Consider the following 21,087-nt stretch of genomic DNA (forward strand, 5'->3'; position numbering starts at 1 on the left):
GCAAACAGCAAGAGGAATCCTTGAATGAGCTGAGATAGGTTCTCAACGAGGTCATCCATGGAGGTAAACAACCTGAGAGAGACAAAAAGGCGTTGCCGGATGAAGGTGAGCTCTACTCCCCAAGTGATAGACCTTTTGATTTTGGAGATCTAGCAACACCTAGCACTAGCAACCTGAACACTACCGCTATGGCTTCCCTTCCCTCCCCTGCGAATGCCACTACTCAGAACCCTAGACTAGCTAGTACTAACATTTAAGTTAGTGCTGTTTCTTCTTCCACACTCCCAATGGTACAACCAGTTCATACAGCTGTAGCTCAGGCTCAGCCACAACCCCTCTCCCTTCGCTCAGTCATGATAAACACACCTCTCATACAACACCCTCAACCTCAACCTTATGTGCCTCCAAACGTGCCTTCTCCTCATCCTAGAACCACTACACTTCAACCCCAAAACTTCCCAACTCAATCTCTTAATGGAAGGTTTTACCAACCCACAATGAGCTGGAACCAAGGTTCACCTATGGGAGTAATGCCTTCCTACCTCCCTTACCATCAAGCCACACAGTACCCTCCGCCCTATCATACCCAAACTGCACACATACTCCCTCCCCTGTACCACCAAACCAACTACGTACCAACCCCTCCTCAGTATCAGTATAATGTCAATACACAAAGCCACCCCCAAACACAAAAGCCCAATATTCCCTATACCAAATACACTAAGGTTGAGTTCCCTAAGTTCAATGGGGATGACTTAAGAACATGGTTGTATAAGGTGGAACAATTTTTTGCGGATGAACATGTTACCATTCAGCAAAAGATGAAGTTAGTCTCACTACACTTTGAGGGTGATGCATTACAGTGGCACTTAGGGTATATGAGGAGTAGAGGTCCTATGCCATTACCTACTTGGGATGAATATTTGTGGGCTCTTTGTGACAGCTTTGGAGCTGAATATTCTGACCCCATGACTGAGTTAATGAACATTAAGCATATAGGTTCTGTCAAGGACTATCAAAAGGCTTTTGTGAGTGTGATGACAAGGATCAACCTCTCTACAGAACATGCTATAAGCATTTTTCTGAATAACTTGAAACCTGAGCTTAGCCATGCTGTTAAGGTGGGCAACCCTACCAGCCTTCCACAGGCATGCTACTTGGCTAGACTACAAGAGGCCAATTTTGCTGCCCAATCCAAGGCAATCAAGGGTGCCTTTTCAGCATCAACTGTGTACAAGGAAATTGGGGCATGTTTAAAGGGAACCAACCTACTTACAAGAAGCCAATGGTTGCTAACTTTAACAACAACAGAAGAAGGAGGCTCACCCAAGCTGAGATGGATGAGAAGAGAGCAAATGGGATTTGTTTCTTCTGTGATAAAAAGTTTACACCATGGCACAAATGTAAGGCAAAAAGGCAATTGTACTCCTTAGAAATTGAGGAGGAACAATTGACTACTACAGAAGAACCAGACCTGGAGGTATTCACTGAAGAGCCAGAGGTGGAAGAAGAGCGTATTGAGAACTGTGAGATTTCCTTGGAAGCTATGAATGGCTCTAGAGGATACAAGATTTTAAGGATTCAAAAGCCAACCAATGTCTTGATTGATAGTGGTTACACTCACAATTTTATCAATGAACATACACCAAAAAGGCTTGGGTGCAAGGTTTACCAAATGAGTCCACAAGATGTCTCAGTGGCTGATGGAAGAGTGATACAATCAGTATAGGGCAGCAAAGGTTTTACTTGGCTAATGCAAGGTGTGGTGTTCACAGATGACTTCTTGGTGCTCCCTATAGGCAGCTGTGATGTGGTACTAGGAATACAATGGCTAAGTAAGTTAGGGGACATCCAAGTTAACTTTGCAAAGCTATGGATGCAATTCATATATCAAGATTAATCAGTCACCTTGCAAGTAATACACCCCTCCTCCTTCAAGACTGTGAATGCTAAGGCTCTCAATAATATCACAGTCAACACTGCTCAACCTTTATGATTAAGGTCTGCCCAAAGGGAATCACTGAAGAGGAGCCAGATTCAAAGCAGGAAGAAGCGCCCCTTGAAATACATATGCTATTAGATGGATATAGGGAACTGTTTGCTGAACCTAAACAGCTACCTCCCTCAAGAGGGGTGTTTGATCATCACATTCCTCTAGTGGAAGGTAGCCTACCAGTGAACTCTAGACCCTATAGGTACTCCCCTATTCAGAAAGATGTGATTGAAAAAATGACACAGGAAATGTTGAGTCAAGGCATAATCCAGTACAGCTCTAGCTCTTATGCATCACGTGTAGTCCTAGTGAGCAAGAAAGATGGCTCCTGGAGGTTGTGCGTGGACTACATAGCATTGAACAAGCTGACTATCAAAGATAAGTTCCCCATAACTATCATTGAAGAGCTACTGGATGAGTTAGGAGGCTCAAAAGCCTACTCTAAAATAGACTCAAGGGCTGGGTACCATCAAATCAGGATGACACCTGCAGACATACACAAAACAGCTTTCAGGACTCACTCTAGACACTATGAATACCTAGTTATGCCATTTGGCTTAACTAATGCCCCTTCAAGCTTTCAGGGATTGATGAACCATATATTCAAGGCTTATCTGAGGAAATTCATACTGGTCTTCTTTGATGACATCTTAGTGTTCAGTAAGAGCTTAGAGGATCATGTCCAACACCTCAGAACTACCTTTGAACTCTTGGTGCAACACCAGCTCTTTGCCAAGAGGAGCAAGTGTGTCTTTGCTGCCGATAGAATTGAATACTTAGGCCACTACATATCAGTTGCAGGTGTTGCCACTGACCCTAGGAAGATCAAAGTTGTACAAACCTGGCCTGAACCTGCTAACCTCAAGCAACTAAGAGGATTCCTGGGTTTAGCAGGATATTATAGGAAGTTTATCAAAGGTTGTGGAGTTATGAGTAAACCTCTTACTGATTTACTCAAGAACGACAACTTTCAATGGTCTTGCAAGGCAACTGAAGCTTTCAACAAACTGAAGGAAGCCTTAACTTCTGCACTTGTGCTAACTCTACCTAACTTTTTCATTCCCTTTGTGGTAGGGACTGATGCATGTAGCAGGGAATAGGGGATGTTCTAATGCAAAATGGACAGCCAATTGCTTACTTAAGCAAGGTATTGTCTCCTCAACACTAATCCCTATCTGTTTATGACAAGGAACTTCTAGCTTTGGTGATGGCAGTTAACAAGTGGGCTCAATATCTGACAGGAAGGCCTTTCATAGTGAAAACAGACCAAAAAGCTCTTAAGTTTCTCTTAGAGCAAAAGCTGCACACACAGGGTCCCAACTTAAATGGATAACTAAGCTCATGCAATATGACTTCATTATTGAGTACAAAAAGGGAAAGGAGAATAAGGTAGCAGATGCATTGTCCAGGTTACCATTGGTGGAACTAGCTACCTTGACACTGTCCACTGTCAAAACTGATTTGTTAAGTCTCATTATGCAAAGTTGGGCCATAGACACTGAACTCACTGACCTTATTGCTGCACTCAAGATAGGGGATGCTGAGATCAATGGCTACTCCTTTGTACATGAACAACTCAGAAGAAATGGGAAGCTGGTGGTAGGCCCTGATGAGCAGCTATAGACCATACTTACAGGAGAATAGCTGCACTTTTCTATTGGAAGGGCTTGAAAGAAGATGTTCAGACTCATGTCAAACAGTGTGACACATGTCAAAGAAGCAAGTATGAAACCACACCCTACCCAGGATTACTTCAACCCCTCAAACTACCTTCACTGGCCTGGAGTAGTATTAGTATGGATTTCATTGAGGGATTACCAAAGTCTCATGGGAAGTCTGTTATTTGGGTAGTTGTTGACAGGTTAACAAAATATGCACATTTCATTGGAGTGTCATACCCATATTCAGCTGGTGATATTGCTAAATTGTTCATGGAATATGTGTTCAAATTACATGGGATGCCAGAAGATATAGTCAGTGATAGGGATCCTACATTCACCAGCAAACTATGGCAAGAGTTATTCTCTATGCATGGAGTCACACTCAGTACCTCCACAGCCTATCATCCTCAATCGGATGGGCAAACAGAGGATGGCAACACAAGCTCAAAAAGATTGGTTCTCTTATTTGGCAGCTGCTGAGTGGTGGTACAATACCACATTCCATTCCTCAATCCAAACCACACCCTATGAAGCCTTGTATGGACAGCCTCCACCACTCCACTTACCTTACATTGCTGAGGATTCTATCAAGGAAGAAGTAGATAGAAGCCTACTCACCAAAGAATTCAAGTACCAACTGCTGAAATACCATCTACAGAGGGCACAACAGAGGATGGCTACACAAGCTAATAAGCATAGTTTTGACACACGATTCAAGGTAGGTGATTGGGTGTACCTCAAATCCAACCTTATAGGTAGCTCAATATGTCAGGCTCTCATTTCTCCGAACTCTCAGCCAAATACTACGAGCCATATCAGATCCTACAAAGAATTGGAAATGTAGCTTACAAACTGTCCTTTCCCTCTCAACTTCTCCTCCACCCTACATTCCATGTATCCCAGCTCAAACCTTGCCACAAGTTACCTGAGAAGATTTCACCCCCCCCCCCCCGGTCATTGATATTTCTTGCCCTCGACCTCAACAAATTCTAGACAGACGCATGGTGCAAAAAGGAAACAGCCATTGCTCAAGTACTCGTTCAGTGGGAGCACACAACACCAGAACAAGCTACTTGGGAGGATTATCATTCCCTAAGACTAGATTTCCATCTTTCCTTCCTTGATGACAAGGAAGATTTTGACAAGAGGGATCTGATACGAGTAGCTCGAGCTAGTAGTACATCGTGCTTGCGGAATGGTACAAAGTAGTTAAAGTTAGTTAAATAGCAGGCTGAAGAGAAGTTTGAGAACTATTAGTTTAGTCACTTAGTTTTTAAATTACAACTTATAGTAATTACACATTGGCCCTGTAATTTCCTTTGTCTTTTATTCAAAAGGTCCAAGTGACCAAATAGGGAAAGGCACGGGTGTTAGCTGAGGGAATTTCAACTCACTCTCTCTCTCTATATATATATATATTGTAATTCCTGCTTTAGTGGAATCAATCAGAGAATATACTCTTTATTTTGCCCTAGCTAGCTTCTTCTTCTTTATTTCCTTTTGTTACATTTATGCCGCAGCTTTTTCTTTCTTCTTTTACTGTTCCATTGCCATTTTCGTATCAGAATACCACAACCTCAATATGAAGGTTGTATTGCCTGTTTGATTGCTCCAGGAAAGTAGTTACTCTTTATTACTTGATGACGACTACTGCCCTTGCTAGGGCATTTGAGCAGCATCTCATTTATGCCTTTACACAACAGCTTTAATCCTTATAAAGGTATTTTTTGTAATCAATAGGTGATAGTAACAAATGCACAAGAGTTGAGTTAAAGAAGGATAAGCTTACAATGCAGTGACCTCTTCGGCAAGCAATTCAGAATTACCGTCACCAATCGAATTGTGATCTTTGGATTTGGATGACTTGTTGCGCCGCCCCAATCCACCACTCTTCCTCTTCTTCTTCTTTGAACTTTGCCCCATTCTGAGATTTGCCCGAATGGAGGCGGGAGCGAAACTAGATTCAACAATTGAGCAATTCGATCGTGGTCCTTCTATTTTCTTTACCTTTAACGCTTTAGCTTCAACACGAATTACTTATCAATTATACACTTTCGTCAAAACGTAGTTGGATTTATGAAAGGAAAAAAAATATGAAAAATTGCGACAATCTATTAGTGTGCTGAAAAATAATGTTATTTGTTGGAAAATTGCTATTGGATAGGGTCCGTCCATAATTAGCCATTTGACTCATTAGCTAGTCTTTCTCCTAAAACCCTACTACTTGCCCATATAAACACTCTACAGTAGTCGTTGAAAAGAACATGCTTATCATCGTAAAAGAAAGGCTAGCGTTTTACACGATGTAAAATTCAATGTAAATCGCCTTCGCTAAGAAAAAACGTGTGTCTCCTAAAACTAGTGTTTACGGGCTAAATACTTTATTATTACACTAGTCTTCTGGTACTCAGTCTCTATGAATACAAGATTTTAAGAGATCATATAGTTATTATATTAAAAATTTGTTTGAGTTATGTATTACTTAAAAGTTAAACAAAAAGTGTAAGTTCTTGAAATTAATGATTGTTGATCACATTTAGCTAACTCAATAAAGGAAGAAACTATGTGGATGTTCTTAATCATCTCTATCAATATACTCAGCTAAAAATTCAACGTAATTAATATAAATCACTATCGCAAAAATAGAATCCAGAAAGTGCATTTAGATTAATTTATTCTTTTTTTCGTTTTGGAGTGAGCTTTTTATCTGCCCAAGCTTATAAGCACATCCTGATGCATCCGAAAGTTGCCTTCTTATGTTAGCAAGAGTGTGGGACAGATACTGAATTGCTTACGGTTGATGGACTCAAAAGGATGTATATGCTAATATTATTTTAGAAGGAGTCAAAATATGGAATACATGTTAAAAATCAAATGTAAAATTTATTCTTTCATCACTGGTCAATTGATGTTAAGTTTCCATATGTGTCGATAGTCGGTTCTAAGTCTGGTTTGATTAAAAATACTTTAATGGTTTATAATCTTTAAAATAATTTTAAAAGAAAACAAAATAATTTTTTTAAATAAGAAACGGAGTGTTTTAGTTTTTCATTTCTATTGTGAATTTAAATATTTGGATTTAAAAAAGAATTAAAACGTTGAAAATGAGATTTTTATTATGTCACCAGGGTGACTTAGTTAAAATAACTACACATCTACTATTTGCATCCGAGACAATAACTCTAACGATTTAATAAAGCATATGTATTTTTAAATTTCTAATTATACAATTAAAGTTATTTTTCACAAGAAATTTGGCAAATACAATAAGTATAAATTCCTTACTTAACTTTTATGTTACAATTGTCAAAATATTTCAAAATATGTTATATAAGGATTTTGCTACTTATTAGCGCATTACGGTTATATATAAGATGAATATTGCTTAGCTTATTACATAGGAACTTTGAGTTGTGATAGAAAATTCTGTTAAAATATCATGGTATAGCCAGTTTTTACACTGGTCAATGAAAAATAGCCAGCGTTTATCAAGTCAATGAAAAATAGCCACTATTTTGCTGCAGCAGGGATCCGTCCAGTATAATATACGGGAGTTCTGGTGCATTTGTGTACGAACTCCAGCATATTATGCTGGACCGGTATACTTTGCTAACTACTGTAAAATTTGCGGGAGACTGGAGCACCAGTGCTCCAAACTCCAGTATATTATACTGGACAATTATACTTGCTGGAACTCCCGTAAAATTTGCGGGAGTTCCAGCATAGTTATCCTGGAACTCCCGTAAAATTTACGGGAGTTCAAGCATACTTATGCTGGAACTCCCGTAAAATTTGCGGGCGTATTTTTCCGGATTTTGAGCAGTGTTTTCGCTCAGATTTAAAGTGGCTAAATTTCGATGACTTTTGAAACTTGGCTATTTTTCAACGACCAGTGGTAAATCTGGCTATTTTTGAATTTCTCCCGAAAATTCTTTGTGATTGTTTGTTGTTGTCTAGTTGTTTTCGGAATTGTAAGAGTTTTATTTTACCTGGGACAGGGGGAATGTCCAGCTCTCAGTTAACTTTATTTTTATTTCTTATACAAAATGTTTACTTCGTAATAAAATATTGTAATTACAAAAAAGTAAAATAAATATACATAACAAATCGTCTGAGAATAATTACAATATGTTCAAAATAATTTTCAATTTTATTAGGAATATATAATAAATATTGTTCAATCCATTCCAATTCAAATTTAATTCACCTATCAAAAAGTTTATAGTGTCGACACAGATAAGAAAAAAATTTAACAACTAAAATTTTAGTTGATCTCAAAATTCTAAATATTAAAAAAATTTATTAAATGATTATTTTATCTAGTAAGAATTAGGCAAAATCTTAATTACAAAAAAATCTCCTAAATTTAAAAAGATAAAAGGGAAATTTTAATAATCCAAAATATAAATGGAGTTGAACGACAAACTTTCCTGGTTTAGGAAAATTTAATTAACTAAAAAAAAAAGTCTCCTAAATCTAAGAAGGAGAATGGAGAAATTTAGTATCCCAAAGTATAAATGGAATTAGAAAGACATTCTTTCCCAGCGTGTAGTGAACGTTCAGGCAAAATTTTATTCACAATAAACGACTATTCCTAAATAGTAGGAAAATTAATTAAATAATTATATCTAAAATTAATGAAATACTCAAATTACTGTATTGTCCAATGTGAACTATATGTTTTAAAGGGTAAAAAAGACGAATGACATTTCGCTAATGGTCTTCGTGCTTTTAATATAGTATAGATTATCTAATACTTGAATTCAAAAGTAAATATCTTTTGAACATGCAAAGATAATCAATTGAATTAAGTTAGTTAAATATCATAGTATATGCATTTATTTATCTATATCTTTGTCTATATATATATTGTAATAAAGGTATGAAGGCCCTTAACGAAATGTTGTTTGCCTTTTATAACCTTTAAGAATATATTTTATATTGAACAAAATAGTAATGTTAGTTATTTTTCTAATATATAGGAATAGTAGTTGAATTATTTTTCTAACATTTAGGGACAATCATTTAATTATTTGCCTAATATTTAAGACTTTGATATGGAAATCATATAATTATTTAATTCGACTTTGATGAGGAAGAAGAAGAGGGTGGGGTGGAGTTGATCGAAGATCAGGTGGGCAACTTTGACTCAGGACAAGGCTCAGGAGTTGCGGGAGAAGTTGCTGGCTGCAAGGGCTCGGAGGAGTAGTGGGGACGCGAGTGGTATGTGGACGAGGATGGTGGACTGCACTAAGGAGGCTGCGATGGAGGTGTTAGGGGTCTTGAAAGGTTACGCTGGCGGCCACAAAGGAGACTGGTGGTGGAACGAGGAGGTTCAAAGGAAAGTAGAAGCGAAGAAAGGGGCATATTTGAAGCTAGTAGAGATCACGGACAAGGAGGAGAAGATGACCATCAGAGAAGGGTATAAGAAGGAGGCGAAGCTGGCGATCACGGAGGCTAAGACTGTAGCATTTTCCCATTTGTATGAAGAACTGATGGATAAAGGCGGGGTCATAAAGTTGTTTCAGGTAGCTAAGATGAGAGAGAGGAAGACTCGTGATCTGGACCAAGTGAGGTACATCAAAGACGAGGAGGTCAGAGTTTTAATGGAAGAGGCACAGATCAAGAGAACGTGGCAGACCTACTTCCATGGACTCTTGAATGACGAGGGGGGTAGGAACATTGTGCTGGGAAATAAGGAGCACTCCATGAGTCGTAGTGATTTTAGGTATTGTAGGTGCTTTAGTTTTGAGGAGGTCGCAGGGGCGGTACGTAAGATGAGCAAGGGACCGGGCTAGATGAGATCTCGGTTGAATTTTGGAGGTATGCGGGTAGGGCTGTCTTGGAGTGGCTGGCTGGGCTATGTAACATTATTTTTAGGACGAAGAATATGCCCGAGGAGTGGAGGTGGAGTATGATGATTCCATTTTACAATAACAAATGTGATATCAAATATTGTAACAATTGTAGGGGTATCAAGTTGCTTAGTCACACTATGAAAATCTGGGAGAGGGTGGTGAAAGAGAGGGTTAGGAGGACTGTATCTATTTCCGAGAGCCAGTTCGGTTTCATGCCGGGACGTTCGACTACGGAAGCCATCCATCTTGTTTGGAGGTTGGTGGAATAGTATAGGGATAGGAAGAAAGATTTGCATATGGTGTTTATTGACCTAGAGAAAGCATACGACAAGGTCCCTAGGGAGGTCCTTTGGAGATGCTTGGAGTCTAGAGGTGTTCCTGTAGCATAAATTAGACTTATTAAAGATATATATGATGGAACTAAGACTCGGGGGTTGTGAGAGGAGACTCGGACCATTTTCCGGTTGGTATGGGGTTACACCAAGGATCTGCGCTTAGCCTATTCTTATTTGCTTTGGCGATGGATGCACTAACGCATTATATTCAAGAGGAGGTGCCATGGTGTATGTTATTCGTTGACGATATAGTACTGATTGATGAGATGCGAGGCGGTGTTAATGAAAAGTTAGAGGTTTGGAGACAGACCTTATAGTCTAAAGGTTTCAAGTTGAGCAGGACTAAGACAGAGTACTTAGAGTGCAAGTTCAGCGACGTGACGGGGGAGCGGATATAGACGTGAGGCTTGACTCGCAAATCATCCCTAAGATAGGAAGTTTCAAGTATCTTGGACTATGATGTCTTTGAATATTGATGTGCAGGTTTGAGATCCTTAGGCCATGGAACGATGTCCTCTGACTATAAAGATGATGCCTTTAGACTATGACGCCTTCGGATAACATGGTGATATTTTAGCCCATGAGATGTATGGATAAAGCAATATTTGATTGTTCACAAGACATGGGCAACTCTTAACCCCATGCAAGAATGGAGGCAGATCATAGCCTCATACAAGTAATGAAGGTGATAATTAACCTTACGTGAGTAAGAGGATCGTGCTTGGCCTGATGCAATAGTCTGGGCGACGCTTAGCCCTATACAAGCATGGAGGCAATGCGTAGCTTCATGCAAGTAGGAGGGCAGTGCTCGGCCCTATGTAAATAGTGAGGGCAACATCCGGACCTATGCAAGTGTGGAGGCAGATTTAGCCTCATGCAGGTAGAAGGGACGTGCTAAACCCGATGCAAATAGTGAGGGCATTATTTAGCCCTATACAAGTGTGGAGGTAGAGCTTAGCCTCATGCAGGTAGAAGGGTCGTGCTAAACCCGATGCAAATAGTGAGGGCATTATTTAGCCCTATTCAAGTGCGGAGGTAGAGCTTAGCCTCGTGCTGGTAGAATGGTCGTGCTAAACCCGATGCAAATAGTGAGGGAAGTGTTTAGTCTTATTCAAGTGTGGAGGCAGAGCTTAGACTCATGCAAGAAAGGAAAGAAGGCAATGCTTAGCTTGGCAAATTCATGCTCTGCAACGTCTATCCACGTGCGGGTAGTGACTTCATCGAGTATCCTTTGCGGATATCCTTGATAGTGCTGCTTCTTTTATTCCTACATTCAAAGAAAAATGGTGAGTTTGAGGGGAAGGTTGAATCGTACTTTTGACTCCACGCCCCATCTCTGCTTCCAATTTCGCCTTCCGGTCTTGACACTTCTATGCTTCGACCTCGCCTCAGTAGCATTTGGCTATTATAAATATTTGAATTTTGAAAATATGCATAATTTGTACTTACCAAAATAGAGAGAGAATGCAGTTATTAAGATGCATGATAAAAATAGATAGTTTTTTTTGAATCATAAATCGCGACATGCTTTGAGACATTGCAGCGTCCTTATCCTGTATAGAATTTTGAGGACTCCCTCAAAAGTTCGAATTCTACCCCAGTTCTGATGGATCAGCTCTGATATACTTCCTGATAATACTCTTCTGGCGACTCTTGGTGCGATATTGTTGGATCTGATGAAACTCAAAGTTTGCCCCAATTATTGACCATGGAGGAAAATGGAAATTTTATTATAATGTGATCAAACCCACAGGGCTGCCTACAAAGTTTGATTTTGTACACATTTTGTTTCACTTAGCTCGGCTTCTTGTATGATCTATAAGGAAGGGATTTCTACCTCAGCGGGTATAACATCTTTAGTACCATAAATCAGTAGATAAGGAGTTTCCCCGGTTGATGTTCAGATGTGGTGCAATATCCAAGCAAGGCGAATGGTAGCTTCTTATGCCAATGCTTGAGTTGTCTATCATCTTCCTTAGTATCTTCTTAATATTCACGTTGACGACTTCTACAACTCCGTTCATCTAATGCATGTATGCGGTAGAATTGCGGTGCTTGATCTTGAATGTATCACATATGGCTTGCATCAGATCAGTGTTGAGGTTGGTGGCATTGTAAGTGATGATTGACTCGGGAACTCCAAATCGGCAGACAATACGATCTCAGACAAAATCTGCTACGGCCTTCTTTGTCACGACTTTGTAGGAAGAAGCTTCAACCCATTAGAGGCGACAGGCTCGATTGGGCCAATGATATCCATGGCCCATGAGGCAAAAGGCCATGGCGAACTTGTCACATTGAGCTCATTAGGTGGAACGCTTATCATGTCAGCATGTACCTAGCACTAGTGACACTTTTGCACGTACTTGATACAGTCAGTCTCCATAGTCATCCAAAAGTAGCCCACCCTCAGTATCTTCTTGGCTAGAACGAACCCATTCATATGGGGTCTGCATGTTCCGTCATGTATTTCTTCAAGCATTCTGGATGCTTCTTTGGCACCGACACATCTTAACAACACAAGTTCAGGAGTTCTTCTGTATAGAATCCCTTCACTCCAAAAGAAATAGTTATCTAGTCTTCTTAATGTGTTCTTTTGAGTATGTGTAGCGTTTTATAGGTATTCTCCCTTTACCAGATACTTCCTGATATCGTGAAACCATGGCTTCCCATCAAATTCTTCTTCAACATGGACAAAATAGGCAGGTTGCTTGCAGATCTCTATCAGGATAAGGTCAATATAGTTCTTATCTGGATGTTGTATCATGGAAGACAATGTGGCCAACGCGTCTGGGAACTCGTTCTTAATCCGGGAAACATGCTTGAATTCTATCTTTGCGAATCTCTTGATCAATCCTTGCACACAATGCAAGTATGGTAGTATATTGGTATTCTTGGTTGCCCATTCTCCGAGTACCTAATGTATCAACAGGTCTGAATCTCTGATCACCAATAGTTCTTTAATGTTCATGTCAATGGCTAGCTTGATTCCCCGGATGCAAGCTTCATATTCCGCCATATTGTTAGTGCACTAGAATCTGAGCTTGGCGGATACCGAATGGTGTTGGCTAGTTTTCGATACCAGGACAACCCCGATGCCTACTCCTTTGAAGTTTGCGGCTCCGTCGAAAAACAATTTTCACCCATCATAAGCTTCTACGATATCTTCCCCTAGAATGAAACCTCTTTGTCTAGAAAATATGTCTTCATTGGTTCATATTCTCCATCCACGGGATTCTCCGTAGATGGTCGGCCAATGTTTTCCCCTTGACTACTTTTTGAGTCACATAGATGACGTCGAATTCACTTAGAAGTATTTTCCACTTAGCCAGCTTGCTCGTGGGCATTGGTTTTTGGAAAATGTACGTTAAAGGGTCCATTATTTATATAAGGTATGTAGTGTATGCATATAAATAGTGTGTCGGCTTTTGTGCTATCCATGTCAAGGCACACCAAGTACGCTCCAACAAAGAATATCGAGCTTCATAAGGCGTGAACTTCTTACTTAGATAGTATATGGCTTGCTCTTTCCTGCTAGTCTCATCATGTTGTCCTAAGACGCATCCGAATGTTCTGTCCAACATAGACAAATAGAGCAAGCAGAGGTCTCCTGGGCTCTGGTAGGACCAGCACATGAGTTTTGGACAAATACTCCTTGCTTTTGTCGAAGGCTTTCTGACACTCCTATGTTCAACTTGTCGCAGTATCCTTTCTTAACATCCTGAATATCCGTTCACATATCACTTCGACTGGCTATGAAATGACTAATGTAATTGAGACAACCCAAGAAACTCATCACATCTTTCTTGTTCTTGGGCGGTGACAAATCTTGGATGGCTTTGATCTTTGATGGATCTGACTCTATCCATTGACGGTTGATGATAAAACCCAATAATTTCCCAGCGAGGACCCGAAGGCACATTTTGCAGGGTTCAGCTTCTAGTTGTACTTCTGCAAGGGGTCGAAAAATTTCCTCAAATTTTTTATGTGATATGGACTCTTTTTGGATTTGATGATGACGTCATCCACATAAACCTCAATTTCCTTATGGATCATATAATGGAAGAGGGTAGCCATGGCTCTCATTTATGTAGCTCCGACTTTTTTTTAGACCGAATGACATCATTTTATACCAATACATACCCACGGCGTGATGAAGGCCTATTTCTCCGCATCTCCTTCATTCATCTAGATCTGGTGATATCCTGTGAAAAAATCAATAAAGGACTGGAGTTCATGCTTGGTGCAATTATCGATCAGGATATGTATGATCGGTAGAGGAAAATCATCCTTGGGACTTGATTTGCTTATATCTCTGTAGTAGACGCAACCCTGACCTTTCCATCTTTCCTCGGTACGGGTACGATGTCGCCTAGCCAGGTTGGATACTCAATCACTCGAAGAACCTTGGCGTTGATCTGTCTAGTAACCTCTTCTTTTATTTTCAAACTCATGCCTGACTTGAATTTCTTGAGTTTTTGCTTCACTGGTGGACACATTTGGTTGATAGGTCGCTTATGGGCTACTATGGATGTGTTCAACCTTGTCATGTTGTCATAGGACTAGGCAAAGATGTCCTCATATTCTTTCAAAAATATGATGTATTCCTCTTTGTCGGACGGTGAAAGGTTGATACTAATGCAGGTCTCTTTGACTGTTTCAGAGTCCCCGAACTTAACTACTTCGATTTCTCTAAATTTGACTTGGGTTTGTTCTAAACATCCTCTACCTCTCTGACAATTTCCTTGGGTATTACATCATTTTCCCATTCCTCTAAATCACTTTAAAACACTGTTGCATTGTCTCATTACATGTCATAGTTAGAGATTCAACATGATAGGAAATAATTATGCTGAAAAATACAAATATAATAATATAAATAAATTAAAGGGAAAATGTGCATTAATTAAAACTTAGATTTTATCAAAACAAGCATAACTCGATATCTCGAGTACTTATTTCAGAATGGAAATACTGAATGTCTTAAATGATAGAATTTTTTTTAAAAAAACATGCTAGTCTGGTAAAGCTACCAAGGTGCTTGACGAGCCCGGGATGGTATAGCAGTCCAATTCTCTAGAATCGCTCCATCTCCTGCCATCTGGATGGTGAAATCCTCCACCTCATCTCCCAAAATCACGTTGCACTCTGTGTCTTATTCGGCCAAGAATAATCTTCTTATGTTAGCTAGAATCTCATCTTCTTTAGAACCCCAAATGACATCAGCTTTGCAGAATGTTTGGTACATAGGTGGTATAGGTTTGGGCAGTGGATAGTGAAAATCATTCCACGGAGGTGACCAGCCCTGATATTCTTGTACAGTGTAGTCTTACCCGAGACCGAATGTGGTGCTCTGAGGTCGCAGTCATAAAAGTTTTGTTATCCCTTGAAGCTTAGGGCCGAGACCTTGTCCTAGCTCATATCCCAGCCAAAGAAACATGCTTAGTACTTTGTTACTCAACCATCATCCTTTCTCAACGATGTTTACACTTTCGATATTGTGGATCATCTCTCCCCCTAACACCCTCTTGCCTTTAACTGTTGGTACGATTTGATCGGTATAAATGGGATTGTTACCATCTCCAAGAATGACCACATCCTGGTGATGCCATTCAAATTTTACAACCTGATGTAGAGTGGAAGTGAGTGCCCCGGCCATATGTCTTCCCAATAGTAGGTTGTAAGTGGTAGAGATATCTAGTACCTGGGACTCAACATCGAACAACGTTTGACATACCTTTAAACTCAAATCAATTTCCTCGATTGTAGCTCTCTATGACCTGTCAAATGCTTTCTCATTTATGGTCCCTTGTCTTATCTCAAGTATACTTATGCAAGTCTTCTCAAAGTGGTCAAAGGACATATATTTAGAGTTGAGACGCCATCAATCAGAACCCGAGTGATGAACTTGTCTTCATATTGCACGGTATGCACATCCCGGATGTGGCTCAAACCTTCCGGTGGCAACGCGTCTTCGTGGAAAGTGATTTTATGTGTCTAGTATTTTCCCCACCACGTTTGCCATCTATCCACTGGTAATGCCGACAGACACATACACATCACTCAATACTTTCACCAAGGCATTCTTGTGTGCGTCTGAATTCTGCAATAGTGATAGAATAAATATCTAGGCAGTAGTTTTGTTCATATAATCAAAAACATAATATTCCTTAACCTGAATTTTCCTCCATAAGTCATCATTACCTGATTCTACAATAATTGGTTTTGTCGTGGTTTCCTTACTTGACCCTCCTTGGGCCAGATTCTCTAGCGTGTACACCCTACCTGTTGTACTCATTCCTTGAGCATCGCCTTCTTCTTCTGCCTTAGACTTTCCTTTCCTTTTGACTTCAACCACGTAGTCCCATGGCACAACTTTAGGATGATAAGCAAGTGACAGAGCTACCCTCACAGTGAATAGTGGCCTAGGTATGGCCAATTTAACTTCAAACAGTATTGTAGGAAAGGTGGTTATTGCGGACATTGGGTGCATGCTTTTCCAATTGGATCACCTTGGTATTAATCAGCGTTTGAATCTTATCCTTCAAAGTGTGACATTCTTCAATGGTGTGCCCTTTCATGCCAGAATGATAGGCACAAGTTTTGTTGGGGTTGATCCACTGGACTGAGCTTTCGATCACTACCACAAAGATAGGGGTGATATAACTGGCAACTTTCAACCTCTCATACAAGTGGGCTATGGATCCAGCGAGAGAGGTGTATTGCTTGGGTGGTCTACAATCAAAATTGGCTTGGGGTTTAAGGTAGTTTTGTTGGGAAGGTGGGGGTGAGTGATAGTATGTTGGCTAGGTGTTGTAGGTATGGTAGGTGGTAGCGGGATAATGATATGTTGGGGGTGATGGATGATATACTGTGGGGATGCTTGATAGGTGAGTGGAGATTTTGGTCCCTAGGCTACCATCACGACACCAACTTCCTTCTTGAAAATCATCGGACTGTAAACGCTTTTTTAATAGCTTGCAAAGCCTCGAAATTGGTGACCATGCCACTCTTCATACCTTCTTCAATCATTTCTCCTAATTTGATGATGTCAGAAAATTTGTGGTTTTCAATGATCATCTAATTCTCATAATATTGCGGGTCCTGAGCTCGTATAAAGACCTTGTTCATCTGTTCTTCTTCTAGCAGTGGCCTTACCTTAGCAGCCTCAGACCTCTAATGGGTAGCATACTCATAGAAGGTTTTCGTAGGTTTCTTCTTGAGGTTTTGAATGTAGAACACATTTGGATCATTCTCTGGGTTGAACCTAAACCTATCCATGAAGTCTGACACTATAATCACCCAGATGGACCACTTCTTCGGGTTTTGACTGATATAACATGCCAAGGCATCTCCGGTAAGACTTTGCATAAACAACTTCATGTGAATTTTCTCGTTTTTCACCATGCCCAAGAGCTTGTCACAATATGTTCTCAGGTGTGTTTGGGATCACTAGTATCATCAGACATCTCGAACTTCGGAGGTTTATAACCCTCGGGCAGTTCGACATTAGGTTGAATGTATAAATCCTCGTAGTTCGGGCCTTCAATGCCCTTTCCTCCTTCGACACTCTGGACCCTTCCAGATAGCTTTTTCATCTCATCAGCCATGTTCTTAATGAGCAGGTCCTTCTCAGCGAGGTGTATGTAGGTTTTGTTGGGGGTGTATATGACAAGGTTTCCACATATATGGGATTACTTTTGTCGGTGTTGTTACATCCCGTATTTTCATATGTTAAAGTTTTATCGTAATTTAATCGACGTAAGTTGGGGAATGAGATTATTTTGAGATTATAAGCATTATGCTATTTCAAACAAGTGATGAGTAAATTCGTGAAGGAAAGAGGGTAAGCAAATCGAACAAAATAAATTTCGTCGAAGTTTGATATTTTGGGATAAAATACGGTCTAAGCTATAATACCCGGTATTTATGGACTTGTGCCATACAAGGTACCACATGACCGTGATAGTAGGGTACATAAAGTGTGTTAAAAGTGAGTAGTATTTTAAGTAATTTGAGATAATTCTTAAATATGTGAATAATTGGGTAATTGATTGTTTAATGGGAGATTAGCAAGATAATTAAGAATTTGTGGATAAGCCTAAAAGGCCCCCCAACGTGGCAGCAAGTTTTGGCCAAATTAGTGACTCTTAAGTTACATAGTAAGGTGGCACATTTGGAAGAATTTTTGTGGCTTAGTCATTACAAGTGGGGCCCACACCCACTAATTCAAAAGTCTTCTCTAAAATCACCAAATGAAGAAGGGTCACACTTACTAACGGATGAAAATGCTTCAAGCAAAGATCATCTTTTTCAATGGTAACGTGAGTTACTTCAACAAGAATTCATATGAGACTTCTTAGCACAGTAGCAACGCGATTTTGCGATTCTAAGGGAGTACGGTGCAATCTTTCTCAAGAATATCATACGGATTTTACCCTACTTCGATCCATCGTTACGTGTTGTCGCAATTGACATGTGTTAGAGGGATTGTCAAGAGAATCGGCTCATGTATGTTAATACTATCTCTTCTTTCCTTTTGGCATGATTCATACGATGCAAATGAAATGAGCAAATGCACAACTTCCATAGATGACTCTATTCATAGAAATACTAGAGGTTCCTATGTTCTTGATTCCCCACATGTCTTATTATTCTATCATCTGTTCATGGGTCTCAGAAAATACGTAAGTTGATAAAGTTTATTTCACGATTTTAATCAAAGGCATAATGGTCTTATGATGTTCCGAGAGGTTTTATTAACGTACTTCTCATGCATTTCATTCATTTACATGTACATTGACCCATGACCACATGGCGTTATATACGTGTACATATACATACATATATATATATATATATATATATATATATATATATATATATATATATATATATATATATATATATATATATATATATATATGGGGGATATGGGAAAAGGTTACGACGTTATATACGCACCACCACCTGATAAGCTGGTATACGTTGATGATTTGCCCATAGTGGCCGAGATGATATGATGGGATGCCCTCAAAGGCTTGATGTTGTTATGAACACATATACCCATGCATGGTATGACATTTATACGCATATGCATGACATTATAAGTATTAAATGATTCACAAAGCTATTCAAACTTACATGTCGAGTCTTTTGCTCTATGTTTCTCTCATGTATATTATTTACTAATTTTCATTCCTTACATACTCGGTACATTAGTTGTACTGACGTCCCGTTTCCCTGGGGACGCTGTGTTTCATGCCCGCAGTCCTGATAGACAGGTCGAGAGTCCTCCAAGTAGGCTATCAGCTCAAAGGAAGATGTTGGTACGCTCCATTTGCTCCAGAGTTGCTTATTTGGTCAGTATGATTCGTACGTGTATTGTTTAGTATGGTGGGGCCATGTCCCGACCTTTATGGTATTTATCTACTCTCAGAGGTTTGTAGACATATGTCATTTACGTAAAAGATTCTATGTCCTTGTCGGCTTATGCTTAGAGTACTAGTGATCATTTTGGTCTTATAGGCCCGTATGTCTTATGTATAAGTTGGTATTACATGTTACAGTAACAGAGGTATGTATAATTGGCCACACCCTTCTCAGTTATGCCCTATGGGGGCTAACAGGTGTAGTTTAAGAGAAAGATGGGATATCAGGATCCGGCCGGGGTTAGCGTAACCCAAAATGGTGAATGGATTGTTTGTGTTAGTTGACATTTCGGGAGGTTATTGCAAATGTGCTAATAGATCTCCTTGTGAGACACCCAGATGGTGCACTCTAGAAATGCACAGCTAGATATGAATACTTGAGTGTTCAAATTTTTTTTATAAAGATAGGCAATCCGAAAAGCCAGTGGATGGAGTAAGGGGAGCTAAAAGCAAGAGAATGTCTTGTTGAAGTTTTCAGAATAAAGTGATAGACATAAATGTTAGCGGAAATAAGAAGATAATTAATAAAGCATTATGAGTAAGATATGATACATGGATGGCAACAATAGATAAAAAGAAATGACAGTATTACAGAGTCTATAGTTAAGGGAAGGAAAAGATGAGAGGTGACAGGCCTTGAGACAACAAAAGAGTATAGGACATAAAGCCATATCTTCAATTCGAGAAATAAGTTTGTGACTCTAACGTGATTAACAGAAGGAAAAGTTAGACTCCAGAGTAATAGAATTCAGTATGGGCTGGTGAACAAGATAAACTAAACATAAATTAGGGACTGAGTGATTTGGTAATAGTCGGCATCATGCATATTTCAGAGATTGCGTTCCGGCGATAATAGAATGGACGACAGAAGAATAACCTTTAAAGGTCATTCAGGAAGACGCTTCCCTAAATCAAGCAATGTGAGCAAGTTAAGCTTAAGGGACTATGTGTGCTAGTTACACTAAGTGAGGAATTTTCTTATCCTTGGTACAGAAGGATTACCGCAAGGCAAGTAAAGGTCATCGATAATGTGAAAAGACGCCAAAGATGAAGAGATAAAATATCTATAGGTAGATCGTCGTAGCGCTAACTCTTAGTACTCCCCAAAAGGGGGGAATATGGAGTGATGTGGCATTAAGTCAGAATTTAGTGGTTCTAGTAACTATGGAATGGTAAAGGAAGAATGCGATAAAAATGAGAAAGGGATGAGATTGCACTTATTCAAATCCTACAGATATGCTGCGATTCCAGAACATTATGCAAACGCGACGTCAAGGAGAGGAAGTAAGGGTTCCTGCCCGAGATGTTATTGATAGATAAGGAGCCAGTGCGAGACGTAAGTTAAGACAAAGGAAATAACCCAAGAAAGATTACGCAGAATATTGATATGAGAATGTGCCAATGAGTAGTTAGTAGTTGATTCAGGAAGAGCCTAGTTATGACTAGACAAGAGGATACAGACAAATCAACAGATCGGGCAAGATAAACATAGTGAACCCCAACATGGGGAATTCAGTCTCTCAGATGACATCGTGGCCCTTGAAAAATATTCAAATAGGATTTGGGATAGTTAAAGGTACCGTATGAGTGTTACGGAAATAAAAGGGAGTGCCACTGGGAAGACAGTCAAAATATCAGTTCAGAAGCAACCCTACAAGCACAAAAGCGTGGAGGTAAGTAACTACCGATAATTATAGGTGAGTACGAACATCAAAATTCTATCGGGAATACAACGCAATGAGCTCGCAACATTACAAAATTTAGAGGGTCCTCCCTAAGTAATACAATGAAAGACTAGCTGAGGAAATA

The 21,087-nt window shown here is 39.7% G+C and overlaps 2 protein-coding genes across 7 annotated transcripts in view; one reads left to right on the top strand and one right to left on the bottom strand.

Moving 5' to 3' along the window:
• Positions 1 to 6,002, bottom strand: part of LOC109232139 (eIF-2-alpha kinase GCN2) — a 68,001-nt gene extending 61,999 nt beyond the window's left edge. For 4 of the 6 annotated variants that reach the window (XR_002068890.1, XM_019397810.1, XM_019397809.1 and 1 more), the window contains exon 1: positions 5,444 to 6,002. Coding sequence is in view for 4 of the 6 variants with exons in the window: in XM_019397810.1 (XP_019253355.1) it covers positions 5,444 to 5,577 (134 nt within the window). In the remaining 2 variants the exon portion in view is untranslated. The remainder of the gene's footprint in view (positions 1 to 5,443) is intronic. The other 2 variants (XR_002068889.1, XM_019397808.1) reach the window with 1 other exon arrangement.
• Positions 8,892 to 10,367, top strand: LOC109232567. The gene is made up of 3 exons (XM_019398331.1): positions 8,892 to 9,382; positions 9,625 to 9,768; positions 10,331 to 10,367. Exons 1-3 carry the CDS (start codon positions 8,892 to 8,894, stop codon positions 10,365 to 10,367), a joined length of 672 nt encoding a protein of 223 aa, XP_019253876.1.

Source organism: Nicotiana attenuata, chromosome 9, assembly GCF_001879085.1.
Source record: "Nicotiana attenuata strain UT chromosome 9, NIATTr2, whole genome shotgun sequence".
In the NCBI taxonomy this organism is placed as follows: Eukaryota; Viridiplantae; Streptophyta; class Magnoliopsida; order Solanales; family Solanaceae; genus Nicotiana; species Nicotiana attenuata.

Coding starts and splice junctions, on each gene's coding strand:
- LOC109232567 (XM_019398331.1), top strand. CDS start 8,892: ATGGTGGACTGCACTAAGGAGGCTGCGATGGAGGTGTTAGGGGTCTTG. Junction 9,383..9,624: donor ATGAGTCGTAGTGATTTTAG/GTATTGTAGGTG, acceptor TAACAATTGTAG/GGGTATCAAGTTGCTTAGTC. Junction 9,769..10,330: donor GCCATCCATCTTGTTTGGAG/GTTGGTGGAATA, acceptor ATTGATGTGCAG/GTTTGAGATCCTTAGGCCAT.